The following is a 20,005-nucleotide window of genomic DNA, read 5'->3' as shown; positions in this document are numbered from 1 at the left end:
TAGCCATGGGAAATCGAAGCCCGCTGTGGAAGCGTCTTGTGTAAGTGAAGCATTGTTTCATCCAGTGCTCGACTATGCTGTGCTTTCCTTGGAGACTCTGATACCAATATACAATGGACAGACAGATGTGTTTGGAGTCCTGCCTTGGGACTGATAATCGGGTACACGTTGTTCTGTTCAACACTTATTTTAAGATAGAAGAAATAGTGTCTTGGGAGAGAGGAGAAATGAAAGAGGCTCAAGATCACCACAGAAGGAAAGTATCCACCATTTTCTGAGAAACTGCTATGGCCCCGTAACATTGCTCTTCATTTTGCATTGGATACCCCAATGCTCCAAACACCAAACACTGTGAGAAGTTGATTTTTATCATCACTTTGCAGGTCAAGAGATTAAGATGTAGGAGATAAAGTCATTTGTCCCAAACCACAGAGCCAAGGCTTTTCAGACTCATGATGTAAATTCTGGTCTGTCCAGCCCCTAAGCCTCTTCCTTCCACTCCATATCTGTAAGAGGGAGGCCTCTTATTCAGACATTCCCTCCTCATCTCCCACCCAACTGATATTCCCCAGTGAACCACAGAAGCAGGATGTACAGGGAGAAATATGCTCATTTATTTATTGACCAATCAACAGGCATTTGCTGGCAGCCTACTGGGTGCCAAGCCTTTCTGCAAAGAAGATATTGGTGATAGGACCAAGGCTTCACCACGGAGTGCCCCAGAGATCCAAGCGTTGGAGTAGAAGGGAATTCTCAGACCACACAGAGTAGGAATCCAGAGCCACTTCCAAGTGGCAGGAATCAGGCTGTGAGAGAAAATGAGATCAGGGCTTCAATATAGGAACCAGCCAAGTCATCTCCACATTCTTTCCCCAAGAAACCCCTTGAGATAGAGAAAATAGCAAGGTGCTGATATAGTTGTATGAGTCTTGGTATCAGGAGGCTGATTTCAAGTCTCTATTTTACTAGAAAACTCTAAAGTCGGAGCATTGAGCAAGATTATCCTCAAAATCCACTGATCTTTTGGACTTTGACCCTAGACAACATCTTGGAAATAACCTTAGTAATACATACTTAGTGCACAGGGCTTTTGACAATGCACTTTCAAGTTCATTATGTCCATTTTACAGATAAGGAAACTGAGACTCTGAGTCACTTGCCCTGGGGCCCTTATTCAGAAGGGCTGGGATAGAATCAGAGCCATGAGTCATCCTATGGAAATCCTCGCCCTGAGGCCTGGGGAACAGGGCTCTTGAAAGACAAGGGAGTCAGGCAGAGGCTTTGCTTGGGGTTGGGATCAGGAGTCTCCCTGTTTATATGCCTGGAACTCCAGAGGGTTGAGACTGAGAGAGCTGGAGGGAAGGAGGTCAGCCTGCCCCAGCCCCTCCTTACCTTTCACAGGGGAAATGCAGACTTTCCCACACATGCCCCTGCAGCACTTTAATTTATGCATGCACTGGCCGTCTGTCTCACAGTAACTGGGGGGGTTAAGCATCCGACATTGGCCGTAGACCACTGGACACTTCCCAGGCTTCTCCTCAACTGGTGAGAGTAGAGTCATGGGTTAGAAACCTTGTACCTTCCACACCACCCCCCTGCTTCTGGACCCCAGCCCCTGCCCCAGGCCCTGCCCCAGCCTGAGCCTCCCATCCCCATGACCACCACATCCTTCCTGAGGCCGGGATACCCCCTGAAGGTAGGATCTGGCTCTCTTCTGACATTGGGCCCCCAGTCAATGCAGGTGGCCAGTTGTGCAGTGCTGCGTGGCTGGGTGGCTCTCCCACCTCCTCACCTGTGTTCAAGATGTTGACAGGATCCAGGCATTTGATTCCGCAGGTATCAGGGCAACATTTCTTCTTCTCTAGACACTGCCAGTCACTGTTGCACTTGGGTTTCTCATATCTAAGGCACTGGGCAGGTTTTCTAGGAGGGCAGGCTCCAGCTTTCAAAGCTTCGGAAGAGAAGTTCAAGAGTTTGGGAGGAGGCTGGGCGTTAAGTAGCCATCACGGCTCCTGGACAAAGCGCCGCTTTCCAGTAGTGACCCTCACTCAGGTGACCATCCACAAAGTCCAAAGTGAAGTCCCTGTCTGACCTCCATGAAGAGTGACAGGCTTGATAAAATCACACACGTGGTCAGGAGAAAGGCATAGGGTTCCCAGCCACGGTTTCTTTCCCCAGGGAGAAGCAAGGCTACACACAGGCAGAGAGGCAGGCTGAGCATGATGGGGATGGAGGGAAATAGAGATAAATAGAACCGACAGAGCAGGTGAAGAGCTACAGCCAAAGACAGGAAAACAGAGATTAATGGAAAGAACCAGCAAGAGTCAGACTGATGATTGGAGAGCCACTGACCGGGAAATGAGGCAGAGAGAAAGAGAGAGAGAGGAATAGAACAGAAAGGGAGTGAGACCTGGGCTGACAGATGGCTGAGTAAACGAAGAATTTCCAGATGCTCAGAAGCTTGCACAGAGACCTTGGAGCCCAGATGGACATGAACACACCCCCAGGGACGTCTCCTGAAACTAAGCTGAGAGATTACAGTCTAGAGAAGGGGCCATCCCCACACCACTATGAGCCCCCGTCTCTGACCCTGCAGCCGAGATCATACCCGGGTGACTCCAACTCACCATTTCCAGCACCTTCCACAGACCAAGGTGTCAGGGTTCCCAGGGCAAGAAGCACGAAGGGGAAGAGGCCACTGAAGGTCATGGTGAGGGCAGGAGCAGCTCTGCTGGCCCAGCCTCCCCGTTTATACCTTCCCTAGTGGGTGTGGTCTCACGAGCATTTCCTTGGCCCCTCCCAGCTTCAATGGCATAAGCAGGAAGCTCGGCCAGAGACCAGGAAGCTTGACACAAGAGAGACAGTGGCTCATTCCTGTCCTGAGCAAGACTGTTAGGCCAACAGGGTAAGGGCCAGGGAAGAAATAGGAGAGGCTGGCCAGGCTGATGTCGCCAGGCTGATAAGGAAACCATTTCAGGTGTCCGTCTGAACCCTGAGCATCGTAGGGGCCCCAGGCTCCTTAGCCTTGTTAGTGGAGATGGGGGATAAAAGGTCAAATGCAAAAATGCTATTTAGACCTGGATTCTGAGCTGAGACGTTGGGCAATGCACCCCTAGTTCTCCCACTCCTGGACTCCGAGGGAATTGTGAAACTCTCTACTGATTGCTCAGTGCAATTTCCTTCTCAAATTTCAGATGACATTGAGACAGACTGCGACCGTTTGCTGCAGTGCTTGCACCTGAAGAAAAGTCTCCTCCTCTCCTCAAGCAACAGAATACAAAGAGTCTATAAGGGACTAAAAATAACTGCTTGCACGAGCAGTTGGGGCAAATAATGAACAACAAGATACAAAAGGTCCAAAAGCCCAACTGCCACTTCTGAGGTGTAGGAGCAAAAGCAGGGTACTGTGCATGACCCCTGCACACAGCACCACCAAGGGAGTGGGCAGACCACCCAAGCCACACCTCCAGTCCAGCCCCCTGGACCCGCCGCTACCTTCACCCAATTTAAGGGACCACCTCGCCACCTCCCCAGCAAGTGAGCAAGGGAAACTGTTACTTGTTTTCTCTCCCTGGTGCTGCAGCTCCCTATCCCAATAAAGCCTTGCTTGAATTTCTCGTCTGGCCTCTTATCAATTTCTGTTGATTAAAGAGTCCAAGAGCATATCCCTCAACCAACAGATATTGATCTCCCTCCAGTATTAACACTGTTGTATCTCCAGTGCATATTCCATGCCTGCTACATGGAAAGTGCTCATAAAGACTTGTCACATAAAAGGTGCAGAAGAAAGAGCTCTGCCCTCAACAAATCTCTTTGGAGCTCAGTTTTCCCAACTGTGAAATGGGATGATCCCAAAAAATCAGCCTTCTCAGAGGGCTGTGAGGTTATCGGTGTGAAAGGACTCTGAAAAGAATAAATGAATTGTTTCCCTTACGACTAAAGAGAAGTGAATCTGAGATAAAGGAGCAAAGCAGCTCACCAGTCACTGTAATCAATATTTAGTTATAGTGTGTAATATGAGATGTTAGAGGAACGTTTCCTACCCCCAAATCCCCTACAGATTTCACGTGATAAAAAATGATGGCTGCCATTTGGTAAACCTATTCTGTGTGCTACCCAGTCTATATAGATTGCTTCTAATTATCAAGAGAGTGATCATTATCTCTAAAAGCCGAGTCTAATTTGTCTAACTGCAAAGCCCAAACTCTTTCCTCAATAACATGTAACTTCCTGATGCTTACAATTTCCCCATTCACTCTTCAAAGGGAGGGGGTTTGTGGAAATTCAAGTAGACACAAAAGAGTCATGCATTGTCAAGATCCAAATGAACTAATTTGTAAAGTATCCTCCAACTAGACAGGCAGCTGATCCCTCTATGCAGAAGTCATTCAACGATTTAAATTTTGGTGGGAAAAGTAAAAGAAGAAAATCGGCATGCACTGGAGAACTACTATATGCCAGGGGCTTTCACTCCTGGCTGGCACACTTAGTAGGGCAAGTAAGAGTGAGACGGCAAGTCTGAATTCCACCCCTGGGTAATATCACTGTTGGGTCAAGCAGCTTGGCTTAGGTTCAGGATTTTGGTTCTCACTTACACCACGCTGGGGACAATTTGATTCCTCTCACTCAGGAATGAGAGTGGAAGAATCGGCCAGACTTCCCACTCTCTGTTTCTTCCTATTTTCCTCAATGTCACATTCAAGAGAGTATCTGCAGTTTTCTAAATATTTGCTTCATAAAGATTGAGAGAGAGAATGCTCCAGCTAGAGTTCTCTACATGTGATTGATTATAAAAGCCAACTCCTTTCTCATCGGAAGAGTCCTGTGATCAATTAGCAATGTCTGCCATGGACACCATAGGAGGGTAATGACACTGTATGATCATTTCTGTCCTTTATATGTTTGGTTCTAAATCTTTAAATCATAGACTGTTGAGACTTCCCTGGCGGTACAGTGGTTAGGACCCAGCACTCTCACTACCGGGGCCCTGGGTTCAATCCCTACTCAGGGAACTAAGAACCCACAAGCTGCATGATGTGGCCAAAAAAAAAAAAAAAAAAAAAATCATAGACTGTTAAGATTAAAAGGGATCTGAGAGGTCATCTAGACCAGGGGTCAGCAAACTACAGCCTGGCGACCAAATCCAGACAGCTGCCTATTTTTCTAAATGACATTTTACTGGAACATAGCCGCTCATTTATTTACGTATTGTCTGAGGCTACTTTCTCACTACAGTGGGAGAGCTGCATAGTTGGGGCAGAGACCCAAGGCTTTAGACAAAGCCTAAAATATTTATTCTCTGGTCCTTTGCAGAATATGTTTGCTGACTCCTGATCCAGACCCAACCTCCAGCTGGCAGCAGGAGAGTGAGGCCCTCAGAAGAAGGTACAAGCCCAAAGCTGCACAATGAGTGAATTACACAACACCAGATCAAGCTTTTCTAAAACTGGTTACTCCCATGCTGCTCCCCAGAACCCACTTGATAATGGTAATGGGTGGATACTCCCCTCTCCTAGCCCGATCTTAACCCAAGATTGATTCACTAAGCCCACCTCACACACCATCCGTTGCCTTCTACAAATACTATAGGCTCATTCATTCATTCAGTTCATTCACACAAAAATTATTTAATGAATTATTATTGCATGCCAGATATTGTGCTAGGCCCTCAGGCTACAATCAAGAAGATACACAAAGTCAATACCGTGTGGTCGTAAGAACCTAAACTTCACAACACTGTAAATCAACTATACTTCAATAAAATAAATTTTTAAAAAACATTGTAAAAAACCTACACTTCAATAAAATAAATTAAAAAAAAAAAAAAAGAACCTAAATTTAAGGTGTGAGATACCTGGCTTGGAAGAAAATCACTGACCTTCTCTGAGCCTCAGTCTCCTCAGCTGTAAGATGGGAGTATTGGTTTCTCCTATGTCACATGGTTGTTGTAAAGAGTAATTGGCAAGCACTCAGCACGGTGTCCGGTCCACTCAGCATGGTGGACATTTTTCTTATGACAGTTGGGTACACTGGACATTAGGCACACAGGGGACTGTCAGGTCCTTGGGTCCTTGGGTCTGGACCCTTCTTGCCCAGCCCCATTAAATGTCTGACTGAGCCTTCAGGACAGAATTGCTCTTAGGGTGTGGGGGGCCTCTGTCTATATAAACAATTTGATTTTAAAATATATTACAAAATTCACAGGCCCGTGTGAGTTATCATGATTTATCTGTGAAGATCTGAAATAATTGCAGAGAAGAGGTGCCATCATATTTACTTACCATCTAAACAGAGCATGTGAAGATTCTTAATATCCAGGCATCATGTCTTCCTCTGTTGGTCCAGAAACCAGTCTTCATGTTTTGTATTTTTTGTTTTTTGTTTTTTGTTTTGCAGGGGGGTGGTGGTGGTTTGTCTGCACTGTACAGCATGCGGGATCTTAGTTCCCTGACCAGGGATCGAACCCGTGCCCCCTGCAGTGGAAGTGCAGAGTCTTAACCACTGGACTGCCAGGGAAGTCCCTTCATGTTCTTTATTGTGAGATGTGATAAATTTTTCACATCTCCCAGCCCAAGAAATGGTGGCAGCTCTGTTACTACTTTGAGTGCCATGGCTCTATTTTGTTTGTATTAAAGTAATATAGACCTTTGTGATAATTAATTTTATGTGTCAACCTGGCTAGGCTCTAGTACCCTGTTGTTTGGCCAAACACCAGTCTAGATGTTGCTGTGAAGGTATTTATTAGATGCGATTAAATGGGAACTAAGATCGCATGCCACATGGCACGGCACGCCCCCCAAAAAATCCATTGGAAGGGCCCCTTGGTGTTGCAGAGCTACAGCCCAGTACGGTGACTGCCATGGATGCCAGAAATGAGAGGATAAGTAGAGGGTGGGAAAGAGCCCCAAAAGGGAGAAAGGAGGACCAGAACCCAGGCATGTCCTAGTCCAGGCTGGAGGTGCTCCACCCCGATGGCACGGCTGCCTCTGACCGGCCCCAGGCAGCAGAGGGAAAACAGATGATTTTGAGGAAAGGACTCCAAAGCACAGAGCCCTGAGGTGTAAGGCCCAGGGCAGGAGCCCCAGTTGCCCAGATCTAAGGGAGATATGTTTCCATCTCCCCACACTGATAGTAGATGGCATCTTTGCCCTTAGCTAAAATTCACTCTTTCTCTGTCTCAAACAAAACAAAACAAAACAATACAAAAAAACAAAAACAAAAACAAATCAAAACCAAAACCAAACAAAAAAAAAACCCTTTCAGAATCTATAAGTCAGGAGACCAGGTTCTCATGGCTCATCTCTATATGTATGAGGCAGCCACTGCCCTTCTCTGTGCCTCAGTTCCTCCATCTGTCCCATGATGATAATTGTGACTCTAAGGTACCATGTCGCCCAGCTTCCTCTTAGGCCATAAACACAGCCCAGGAGCTCAGCCCATGTTCTGATTTCTGCAGTTGTCTTTATAACTTAACTTGAAGTATTCTCTCCCATGAAACATACAAAATATTCAATAATGACAGAAGGGGATTGGAGATGCAGAAGCCAGGAGGCCTGGAGAAGTAGCCAGACGTGGTGGTGAGGGTAGCGGGGAAGAATGCCACTGATCTGGGACAGGAAGAGTAGACAGAAAGAGAAGGAAACCAGGGAGGGTCAGGGCATTTCACTCACGTCTGGAGACCCATGGGTGACAGGTGTGGCAGCCAGGTGTCCCCACACCTTAGAGAGAAACAGATGGCCTACCCACTTCCTACTTAGTGTTTCCCCACCCAAGAAAGTTTGAATTAACAATTCAAAGTTTGAATTTCTCCCCCAGCCACTGATCATATTCCTATGAAACTGGGAAAGGTGTACTATTCTTTTGGCTCAAATGTGAACCAGTGGGAAGCTACCAGGTAAAGCAGAATCTAAGCAAACGTGAAAAATATCCATCCCCTGAGGAAGTAGCTGGAGGAAATAACCAACATGGTAGATCTCATATCTTCCTATCGATACTTATCTAAGAGGTGGTTCATGGATAGATCAGGGTTATGCAATTTATTCCTTCAAAGGCTGAGTGTCCCCCTAAAAGAAGACATCCATTTACCATGAGGTTAATGAAACAGAGACTGTGTTTGGTCATGAGGAAATGCTTCACCGTCTGGTAAAACAAAAAGAAAATTGAGTGTTGGACATTGAGAAATTGTGAGTCATACTCCCCCTCCCCGTGGAAGAAAACAGGAAAAAGAAAAGCTGAATTTTTAAACTTATTCAAACTCTTTCCAAACCACCAACACTTAGATAAAGTGCACTCCACCTCTCTCATGAAGGAAGATAACAAAATGTTGCTTCCGGCACTACATTCATCTAGTTCTGGAATCTAAATGAAAGCAGTTCTCTCAGTTAAGTCCAGATAAGGCTCTTTATATACTACGGATTAAGTAAGTTTAGTAAGTTTAACAACCGCTAATGCACCCAACATAAAATAGTAGAATGAGAACAGAATAACTGCAATAAAAAAAAACCCTCCTTTTTTCAAGAGAGAAACATGTAAAGCAACATACAGGTGGTCACTAGTCTACAGAACATTTTGTATATCCTATAAGACAAGGATGTGGGGACTTCCTACCTGGTGATGGAGTGACTTCCTTGTTCAGTGAATCTGGCTGATCCATTCTGCTCTCTGGGAGCCTCACCCTTGCCCATTGTTTCCCATGGCCATATCTCAGAGAAATATTGCAGAGGATGCCCTTTGCGGGGAGGGGGATATACCCCTTTTCAGGAATTCACTTCATAAGAATGCAGCAGGACATCCATATTGATGTGAGCAATCAGTGACCACTGTTGGAGAGGCTTAGGTTTCTTGTTTAGTTAAATCCTTATCCATTTGCTTCAAATAAAAGCATAAGCTAATAACCATAGTTGGAAATCTTGTCATGTTTGTCTTTTATTTACTCTGCTCAACCTTAAATGTACACCTTTAATCTGAATATGTATGTCTTAGTTTTGAACACTTTCTTCTTTTTATCTCTTTGAATATTGCTTCTCTACCATTCTCTCCATTCCCCTTCTAGAACTTTCATTGGCTACTTATTAGATCCTCTATTTATAGTCCCCTTGTCTTCCCTTTCTCCTGTATTTTTCTCTTCATCTCTCTGTGCTGTGTTCTGGGTGAATCCCTCAGTACTATCTTCCAATTCACTAATTTTTCTTTCAACTGCACCCAGTCTGGACTCCATTTTGTTTAACGAGTTTTTTAATTTCAACAATCAGTTTTTATTTCCAGGATTTCTATTATATATATATATATATATATATATATATGTACACACACACACACACACACATATGTGTATATATATGTATATATATATATAATATATTTCTATTATATATATTTCTACTATATATATATATATATATAATATATTTCTATTATATATATTTCTACTATATATATATATATATATATATATATCTGGTAAAGCTAAATGATGTGTATTTTCTGCTACCCTTTTAGTAAATTAAGCGGAACAACCCTTTGATTGATTGTTAGGTATCTTCATGTCCTGAGCATTTGGCCTCATTGTTTATTTTTAAAGATATCAAAAGAGAGCTAGTCTGAGCCAACAACAAGCACCTAACAATAGCTGTCTTGTTTGGTGTTGTTTTTCCTTCTGTGAATGAGAATCAAATTATCAATCATGGTGCTTTCATGTTAATTTATTTTTAAGATACTCTCCAATCAGACAGCTCACTAAGGGCCAATCCCTACAAAAAGAAGACACACAAGTTATATATTGGCGGAGGAAGGAAAGGAAGGAAATTAGCATGATTTACTAACCTAGTGTGTGCCTTATAATTTTCACATAGGAAATGGAAACTGATATCTCTATTCTGGTTTCTGCCATTTTTTGGAGGTGACTGGGGTGTCTATGAACTTGGCTTCAATTCCTTCTTCTCACTATAACCACCTGGGAGTGTGGGGTGAGAGGCACTCTCATTCCTTTCCTGCTGAGCTACCCTTCCCCGGTCCTTCTCTGATACACTCATGCATACACCTCCATGAGGTTTGGAGTTTGGAATTACCTAAGTATCTGCTTCTGAATAATAGCTCTGTCGATGGATACAATCTTAAAAGAGCTGAGTTCTCTGTCACTGAGAAATTGGTAATGAATCCTGACTTTGAGAAGAACTCACAGGAAAGCACTGTACTTGAGCAGTGATCAGCGAGCATAGAGGATGGGACAATACCAGATATCTATCATCTGTAACCTGATTACCATTGGTCCTCATCTTAAAATCATATAACGTTTGCACTGAAAGGTACTTCAGAATAGATTTAGGCCAATCTGTTTCACAGAGGAGAAAACAGAGTTCCAAAGGGAGGGAACCCATCCAAAGTCACACAATAAATTAGTTACCACATGTGAGATGTGACTTCTCTGAATCTAGTCACTCCCAACTTATCCCAGGAGCCTGTTCTATTTGGCCATCCCCCTCTTTTTTTGTTTTTTAATAAATTTATTTTATTTATTTATTTACTTATTTTTTGGCTGCATTGAGTCTTCGTTGCTATGCGCGGGCTTTCTCAAGTTGTCGCGAGTGGGGGACTACTCTTCGATGTGGTGCACGGGTTTCTCACTGCGGTGGCTTCTCTTGTTACGGAGCACAGGCTCTAGGTGCGCGGGCTTCAGTAGTTGTGGCACACGGGCTTAGTTGCTCCGCGGCATGTGGGATCTTCCCAGACTAGGGCTCGAACCTGTGTCCCCTGCATTGGCAGGCAGATTCTTAACCACTGCACCACCAGGGAAGCCCCGTCCCCCTCTTGATTTGATCTGGATCCTGGATTCTGACTGCATCTTCTCCATCCAGCCTCTATCATCTCACCCTATATCCAATAGTCTTAAGGGCATTTATTCATTCACTTACACACAAAAAAAATGTATTGAGTGCTTACTACGAACCAGGCACTATGCTAGGCCCTGGGGATACAAAAGTTAATGGAACACATAGATGCAGCACAGTGTAGTAGATAAATGTATGAATGTTAGTGTTAACCTAATCTGGATTCAAATCTTGGTACCACAATTTACTATCTGTTGCCTTGGGCAAGTCAGAAGACCTTCTAGTGTCAGTTTCTGTAAAGCAGGCACCTTTAACATTTTTCTTCTTATAATTGTCATGGGGAGTAAATGCGCATCTGGCCCAAGGCCTGGGATATAGTAGACACTTAAAAATGGTAGCCATTATAAGTATTATTATTATTATTATTTCAAAATAGTCTCTCTCTCATACACACACATGCGTGTGAGCATGCATGTACGCACACACACATACCTCGGAGCTCACAGAAAGTTATCAAGTCTTCTGCTAACTCAGATTATTTATTATATCTCGAAAAATCTTAGTCCAATTGACTGTCTATGTAATCTACTTCTGTATTCTAGAGCCTCTGTCACTGACTCGCTGTGTGACCTTTGTCAGAACACTGCAGCTCTCTGAACCTCAATTTCCCCATCTGTACAATGAGAGGGTTAAACTAGGAGGTGAAGGTCTCATCTAGAACTGGTATTGCCATGACTGAACAGCCCAACACAGACTGAGGGCACTGCTGGTAGCCTCTCCTACTCTCAAGGCCCGTCTTGGCTACGCTCACAAGATGGCCTCTTAAGATCGAGGGTAGGAAGAGGCACCAGGAGAAAGACTGGTGGCCATTCCTTCTTGAGGAAGGCCACCATACCTCATCTCTGGTTCTTGGCTGTAAGACTCACGGTCATGCCTCTGATTGGCTCTCTCTCTTTCACTCACAAATACCATCTGCCTTGCCATCCACTGGTGCTGGGGGAAGGGAGAGTAGGGGGTCTCTGACATCCTTTATGTTAGATGCTCTTCTCTGGGCCTCGCTTTACCTACTTCTTTGCCTATTGATTTGTTTCCACACAAGACTATGATTTCTTTGAGTGAGAAAACATGTCATTAAAAGATCACAGACTTTGGAATTACACTGACCTGGTTTCAAATCCTGACTCTCCCACTTAATAAGTGTTCCTTTACATAATTACAGCTAATAATTACTGAGCATTTGTTATGTTCCAGGCACAGTGCTGAATACTTTGCGTGATTTATCACCCTTAAACCTCATAGCAATATATTAAGTAGGTACTATAGTCATCCAATTTGGCCTGCCATACATGGTGAGAGGAAGAGGGAATACTTTGAGTGAGGTTGATCAGGGACTGCCTAAGAACTGACGTTACTTGCCCAGACATGGAAAGCAGCCAAGAGGTACCGTGAGTCCAAAGCTGGGGTCAGAGGTGAGAACCCCTGTGAGGGTCACATCTGTAGTTTGTGCAATTCATGTGTCAGATGTGTAGATGATAAATGAGCTCCAGAGAGAAATATCAGTTAGCATAAACTTTGTTTTTGGTGTCATCTTTTAAAAAGGATAGGGAAATCCCTGGTGGTCCAGTGGTTAGGACTCGGCACTTTCACTGCCGTGGCCGGGGTTCAATCCTTGATGGGGGAACTAAGATCCCGCAAGCCGTGTGGCGTGGCCAAAACAAAAAGAAAAGGATGTATATTTTTATTTTGATGGAGTCAGTTTTACCTATCTGTCCCTCTATGGATTGTACTTTTTGCGTCAAACTATCCTTACACAATCCCTTCCATTGTGTTTAAATATTTTTACAAGTTTTGTCTTCCACATTCAAGTCATTAATCCATCTGGAATTTATTTATTGTGAATGGTTTGAATTAGGGATCTTGTTTCCATTTTTTCCTAATATGGAATGCCAATTGTTCCCCCGTATCATTGATCCCTTATTAATTTATAAAACCACATCTATTTTATACCAAGTTTTTGTATATAGATGGATGTGTTTCTGTGTTCTATTATTACTCAATTTGTTTATTCTCAAACCAGTCTTCTTTGGTACTCTTTTCATTAACATCTACGTTTTACATACCTTGGTGCTTTGCAGCACAAGTCTTTTCTGTTTTACTTATTCAGAATTGTTTTGGCTATTCTTGCACTTTTCCTCTACTACATAAATTTTAGGATCAATTTCTCAAGGTCCTCAAAAAAATCTGTTGAGATTTTTATTATAATTACATCAAAGCTATAAATTACTGAGTGGAACCAAATTATTTACCATATTAAGTCTTCACAAATATAAAAAATGAGCATCACACTATTCAAGTCCTCTTCAAGTCATATAATAAATTTTAATTTTTTCATGTAATTCTTGCAAACTTTTTCTTGGTTTATTTTTAGGTAGTAATAAAATTCATGACTATTGTGAATAGGAGCTTTTTCTCTCTTTATTTCATAGTTTTTGGTGTGTAAGCATGCAATTGGTTTTTTGTATATTGACTTTTTAAAATAAATTTATTTATTTTATTTTTGCCTGCTTTGGGTCTTTGTTGCTGCGCGTGGGCTTTCTCTAGTTGTGGCGAGCAGGGGTTACTCTTCATTGCGGTGAGCGGGCTTCTCATTGCTGTGGCTTCTCTTGTTGCGGAGCATGGGCTCTAGGCGTGTGGGCTTTAGTAGTTGTGGCACGCGGGCTCAGTAGTTGTGGCTCCCGACTCTACAGCGCAGGCTCAGTAGTTGTGATGCACGGGCTTAGTTGCTCCATGGGATGTGGGATCTTCCAGGACCAGGGATCGAACCCGTGTCCCCTGCATTGGCAGGTGGATTCTTAACCACTGCACCACCAGGAAAGCCCTGTATATTGACTTTTGTAATTGCAAACTCAATATATTTTCTCATAAATTTTAATAGTTTACCCATGACTCTCTTGAATTTCATCTGAAGACATTCATATTATCTGTAAGCATTAACCATTCTATCTCTTCTTTTCCCACCCCTATTCCTCTTTATTTTTATGTCCAGTTTTATTGCATTGGCCTACGATCACTAATTTGATATTGAATCAGAGTGGTGATAGAGGGCAGTCTGGCCTTGTACTGACTTTAAGGACGCTGCTTCTAGAGTTTCACCACTGAGTATAATACTTCCTGTAGGTATTTGTAAATACCCTTCATCAGGTGAAGAATATTCTCTTTTGTTCCTAGTATAGTGTGTATTTTTATCATGAATGAACATAGAACAATATGGAATGATTTTTATGAATCAATTTAAAGATTCATTTGAATTTTTTTCTTTAAACTTTTAATTTACTTAATCACATTGATAATTTCTGGTTCTTGAACTACCCTTAAACTCCTGGGATGTACCCTATCTATTTACAAGGTTTTTTAGCACACTGAGAAATTCAACATCCTAACATGTTATTATACTTGTCACTTTGAAATAATGTCAAGTGTATAGAAAAAATTGGAAGAATAGTACAAAGAATTATCATCATATTCCTTTCACCCAGATACACTAAATGTTAATATTTTGCCACGTTTATCCTTCTCTTTCTTCCATGTGTGTGTGAAAATAATGGTTTATTCTGACCATTGAGAGTAAGTTGTATACATCACACTCCTTTATATATGAAGACTTCAGTGTATATTCCTTATGAATAGCTTGATTACATCATTACAGTAGCCCTGATGGAACATTTAAATATTGGGGTACATATCACTTTACTATAATTTTCCTTTGCTTTTACTTCATTCCTATAATTACAGTTAGGACACCATATTAACTTGTTTTTGATATTGCATGTGTAGCAAAGTTATATTAGATATTAATTTCATTTCGGATTAGTAAAGGGGATATGACTAAAAAAAAAGGCATCAGGGTCTATAGGGTTGAAATCACTTATAGGAGAGCCTCTGACTATGGTACAAGTTTGGGTTTGACTCTAGGCAGCAACCCCTCATCCGTTTCCAACCCACCCAGAGATCCCAGCAAACAGGGAGGATCCCAGCAAACCATTTCAGAGATGGAGAGCAGAAGCTGTAGCAGAATCTATGGATTGACTTACTAACATCCATTTCAACCTCTTTCCTGTATCTCTATATAGACCAGAGGCTGGAAAGTTAAAAGCTACAATTCTGAGACCAACACTCCGCCCCACTCCCAGAGCTGTGGTTCTGGATGTGATTTGAGTTTCACCAATCAGGTTCATTCTCTAAAGTGTCCAACCAGAACTTAGTCTGGAAGGAAGCAAAACGCAGGGCACAGACCATGGCAGAACAGCATTCCGGAACTGTGGCCAAGGCAACCATGACTCAGGATGTGTTGGGGGGTGGGGAGGAATTTATCCCAGAACCTCAATTTACAGCCTCCTTCTCCACCCCTTCAAGCGATTTTATAGGATACAAATTCATGATAATAAGTAGCTTTCTGCTTAAGCTAGCTAGAGTGACTCCTGGTTTTGCAACTGACCATTAACCAATATCGAGGATGAGAGAGATACAGGGCTTGCCTGTAGTCAATCAGCCAGTCGATGGCAGAGCTGAAGTTCAAACCCAAGACTCTTTAGGATGTGGCCTCCTGCTCTCCATCCTCAAGCAGCCCTCACTTCCAGGACCCTGATCAAAAGTAACTGGGGTAAAAGCACTTCTCAGGGAGACCCCATTGGTGAGGGAGTGATTCCTACCCTAGGGTATAAGGACAGCCAAACACATGATCCCCAGCACTGACTGGATGAGATCAACAGCAGTTTATCGGTTCTCAGCTCGAGGGAGAACACCACACGCCACACAGGACCACGTGAGGTTGCACTTGGGAACAGAGTGAGCAACCAAGGGTCGTGGGAGGCAGGGTTAGTAGTATCAAGAGGGCGGGGTGTTCCCTGGTTCCCATATGAGGATGTGATTGGCTTGTTGAAATAATTCCACGAGCTAGCAGGGAACTGAAAGGCGTTACTCAGGGGTAAGCAGGAACTGCGCCTGGCCCTTGGTAAGGGGGTTGTTTAGCTAGAAGATCTTATCAATGGGAGCAGAGTGGAGAGGGGACCCTGAGGTTAGGACATTCTAGGTCTCCTCCTATCTTACCATATGTCAAGGCAACACATCATATTGAATCCTAATTTGAAGTCTTGCACCACAGCTCCCTCGCACAAAATTGTTAAAGTGATGGAAGAAGGTGTTGAAGTTAGAAATGCCAGGTAGATGCTCTCCCTAAGGGTGAACGGGCAGGTGATCTCTTATCCATGGCCCAGGGCAACAGAGGTTGTGCTCACAAATGGGTTTTGTGTGAGGTCAGCCTCCTTTGATCTTTCACAATGGGGATACATGGGAAATACACACCCTTGCAGTTGTGTGGGGGTTTGAACATCACATACTGGCCTCTGGATACATCTAGGCTTGCATCACAACAGGGGAGCACAAGGCCACAGGTTATCTCCATCACTATGCTTCTAACCAGCTACTCCTGTAGGTACAGTAGAGCTTGAGGATTACTTTCAGGCATGGGAAAACCAACTGTTGGCCAACATTGGACTTGCCCTGCTAGTACAACCTGTAACTTAGTCAGCTTCTGGCCTGTTGGCTTCCAATCAATGCCATGAACTTGCAAGCTTCTGGAAAGCAGCTGACTTGATTGAAAGCACTCACCCCAGCCCTTCCCCCAGTCTCCTCTCTCCTCCCAGACCTCTGCCTTTTGGCTGATGGTACTAAGTCAAGGGAAAGCCTCCCAATTTCACTCCAAACATTCTCCCCATTACTGATAAAGTGGAAAGAGCCCTGGACATAGGTCTGCTCCCAGAATGGCTTTGGGAACATCTCTTCTCCTCTCTGGCCTCAGTTGCCTTTTCAGTGAAATGGAACTGGTGATACCAACCTCACAGTGTTGCCATAAGAATTACATGGGATCGTATAGGATAAAGAGCCCATCACCATCCCTGGAACATAGGATGGTCTCTGTTCAGGTATGTGACCCTGGCTGCCTGAAATCCCACCGTGAACAGTGTGCCCTTTGGGTGAGCTTTAAACCCTTCTTTCCAGGCTTCTTTTAAAGTGCAGATGCCCCTGGGAGGGGCACACAGAAGTCACTGGTCCCTCAAGGCATCAGAGGCTGTGCAGATGTTTCCTCCCATGCTGAACTGAGATGATGAAGACCAACACGGGGAGGGGAGGGGTCTGGGTATGAGGGGCCCAGGCTGGCTGCCCAAACACACCTGCCTTCCCAGAATCATCTGCCACTCACTTCCTGGCCCACTGAGCTCCCTGCTGTTCTAAACGTTTGGCCAATCCTGCCTTGATCAAACAGGCAGAGGATCACAGCCACCATGTGAGCCTGTGGATGAGGCCACTCGCCACCCAACTGTGTGCCTGTGGGGGTAGGGAGAGTCAGAGATGAGGTTATAAGGGCTGGAAAATAGGCTCTAAGAAGCATGCCATTGTGTCTGTCTGTGGAATGTCAAAGAGCTGTAAATTACCCAGATATCCTCCAATAAGGGGTGCTGAAATGAAATATGACACATACATAGAATGGAATACTATGCAGCCCTTACAAAGAATGAAGCAGGGCATGGCCAGAGGTCTTGGGTGCAAGCAACAGACACACCAAGCCTGGCTCACTAAGCAGAAAGGGCTCTATTGGAAGGCTAACAAGAGGACCATTTCACCACGCTAGGGGGCACCATTCACATTGTGTTCTGAGTATATGCCTCTCTCCCACCAAGACTTTTGAAATTGTGCAACTTGGAAGCCTTGCCAGGATATCAGGTAGTTCGTGGAAATAAAAGTCAGAAACCAAGAAAATCAGCCAAGGTCACCAGCGAGAATCATCTGGTTAGGGTTCCATCAACGGACTCTCAATACAGTAAGTCCATACATACGAACAAGTTCCATTCTGAGAGTGCGTTCCTAAGTCCAATTTGTTCGTAAGTCCGACAAAGTTAGCCTAGGTACCCAACTAACACGATCGGTTGTATAGTACTGTACTGTAATAGGTTTATAATACTTTTCACACAAATAATACATAAAAAACAAACACAAAAATAAAGAAAACATTTTTAATCTTACAGTACAGTACCTTGAAAAGTACAGTAGTACAGTACAACAGCTGGCATCCAGGGGCTGGCATCGAGTGAACAGGCAAGAAAAGTTACTGACTGGAGGAGGGAGAGGAGGTGGGAGATGGTAGAGCTGAAGGATCGTCAACAATAGGAGACGGAGGGCAAGCTGCAATGTCACTCACGCCTGACGCTGATGGCAGAGGTTCTGCTTCCTTGCTGGATTCAATTCTATCCACCGTCTTGAAAAAATGATCCAGTGATGTCTGGGTGGTAGCTCTTTTTTTCTCTTCATAGATGACACGGTAGCACTGGATGGCATTCTGAACGGCTGCTGTAACCTTCGTGTACCATTCTACGTTTGGGTCCTGTGACTCAAAAACTAACAGTGCCTCCTCAAATAAAGAAAATTCCCTTTCCGCTTCCTGTGTTGTGAATCTCTGGGATTCTTCAGTTACTTCTTCTTCCTCTTGTCGCTCCACTCTCTCAATTATTTTCACTTTTGTTTCCATCATTATCACTTGGCACTTCTTAGCAGTACCAGCTACAACACTGCTGCTTTTACACTTGCTTCCGGACATCCTGGGCTACTGTACAGTACAGTAAAATAAAGTACACAAAAGCACAACCACTTGTATGGGATGCATGCATGTGACAATGTACGCCAGACATGTGAACTAACTTACGTGATTGGACATGCGAACACACGTTCGCCTCTTTGAAAGTTCACAACTTGAAGGTTTATATGTAGGGGACTTACTGTACTATCACTGCACTGTCTTGAATGACTTCCCAACTGTCCCTGAACTTTTGCCTTGTTGCCTCAAGATTCATAGCCCAAGGAGAAAGCATAGAATTTATTAAACCTCAGCTGTGCTTTTTTGTTTTTTACATTTTGCACATACTATGTACCAAGCAGAGTTCTAAGAATGTAAAATGGATTATCTCATTCAATCCTCACAAAAACCGAGTGGCATAGGGAATATTATCATCTCCATTATATACAGATGAGAAAACTGGGTCTCCTTTGACAGAAGCACAGAGAAATTCAGAAACTTGCCTAAGGTCACACAGCTCATGGCAGAGCTGGGATTCGGATAAGCAGTCTGGCTCCCATGTCTGTGCTCTTAACAGCTGCACTGTGCCATCATGCCCACATTCTAGCTTCCAAAGAGTGGATAAAGGAGTTCTGGCTCCTGCAGCCTCCCCAAAAGAGAATCAGGAAATGGACAAGGGAACCAGCCCTTATCAACACCTACACACAGTTAGTAAATAGCAGGGCTGGTCTTCAAATCCAGGAGTGTGTGGTTATTGCCTAGGAAATGAAGCAGCTTCTAGGCTGGGGTGGTAGGGTCCGCCAGAGTGGGGGGAGGGGTGTGAAGGGGGAGGAAGGTCTTTCGGAGAAGGGCAAGCCTGGCTCAGCACAAGTGCCAGCCGCTAAGGCCTGTAAGGGCTCTGGGACCCAACTCCAAATCAGAGCTCCAGGCGCCATCCAGTGGCTACTGTGGAGATTGCAGGAGAAGAGCAGGCGAGGAAAGAAACCCCACAGAACAGGGTCCTGGCCAGCGCCAGGGAGGAGGGAAGCAGGAGGCCTCACCTGTGCCACCCCCATCGTTGAGGTCCCTGTTACAATCAGACCCCCTCCCCTCAGGCTACTGCCTGATCCAGCTACGGTTCTCTCACTGTGATCTTGGGCAGACAACTCTGCCCTCTAGGCCTGGTTTCCCGGCCGTAAAACAAAGGGGTTGGACAGGCAATTTTGCTCATCTGACCCTCAGGTCCAGGTGAGACCTCAATCATCCTGTCACCCTGTAGGTTAAGGCTTGGCTGGAAGTCACCTCCTCTGTGATTTCTCCCTCCTTACCCACCCTTTGCTCCATCCCTTCACCTGAAGGGTCCTCTTTCCGCTACCGTTATAGTCAGGTGGACTTCACCCCCTCCAGCCCTGGGCTCCCCCAGCTCGGGGGCTTTTCTCAATCATCTTTCTCCCTCCTCCAGTGAGCCAGGGATATGCATGCTTAACAGTGCCTGCTCTTAGCTCTGTCCTCCTGGCTTCAAGCCCTGTGTGGTAAGCAGAATAATGCACACCCCCCCCCCGCCAAAGATGTC

The 20,005-nt window shown here is 44.3% G+C and overlaps 1 protein-coding gene across 1 annotated transcript; it reads right to left on the bottom strand.

The window, feature by feature from the left end:
* Positions 1-824: 824 nt before the first annotated feature.
* Positions 825-2,709, bottom strand: LOC137750332 (antileukoproteinase-like). The gene is made up of 4 exons (XM_068524725.1): positions 2,628-2,709; positions 1,793-1,951; positions 1,393-1,542; positions 825-883 (listed from the first exon to the last, which is right to left on the bottom strand). Exons 1-4 carry the CDS (start codon positions 2,707-2,709, stop codon positions 825-827), a joined length of 450 nt encoding a protein of 149 aa, XP_068380826.1.
* Between the last annotated feature and the right edge of the window lie 17,296 nt (positions 2,710-20,005).

This window comes from Eschrichtius robustus, chromosome 16, assembly GCF_028021215.1.
Source record: "Eschrichtius robustus isolate mEscRob2 chromosome 16, mEscRob2.pri, whole genome shotgun sequence".
Lineage (NCBI taxonomy): Eukaryota > Metazoa > Chordata > Mammalia > Artiodactyla > Eschrichtiidae > Eschrichtius > Eschrichtius robustus.
This window is presented reverse-complemented; position numbering and strand designations above follow the sequence as displayed.

Coding starts and splice junctions, on each gene's coding strand:
- LOC137750332 (XM_068524725.1), bottom strand. CDS start 2,709: ATGACCTTCAGTGGCCTCTTCCCCTTCGTGCTTCTTGCCCTGGGAACC. Junction 1,952..2,627: donor TGTGGAAGGTGCTGGAAATG/GTGAGTTGGAGT, acceptor TCTCTTCCGAAG/CTTTGAAAGCTGGAGCCTGC. Junction 884..1,392: donor CTGCATTTCCCCTGTGAAAG/GTAAGGAGGGGC, acceptor CTCTATCTCAAG/GGGTTTCTTGGGGAAAGAAT.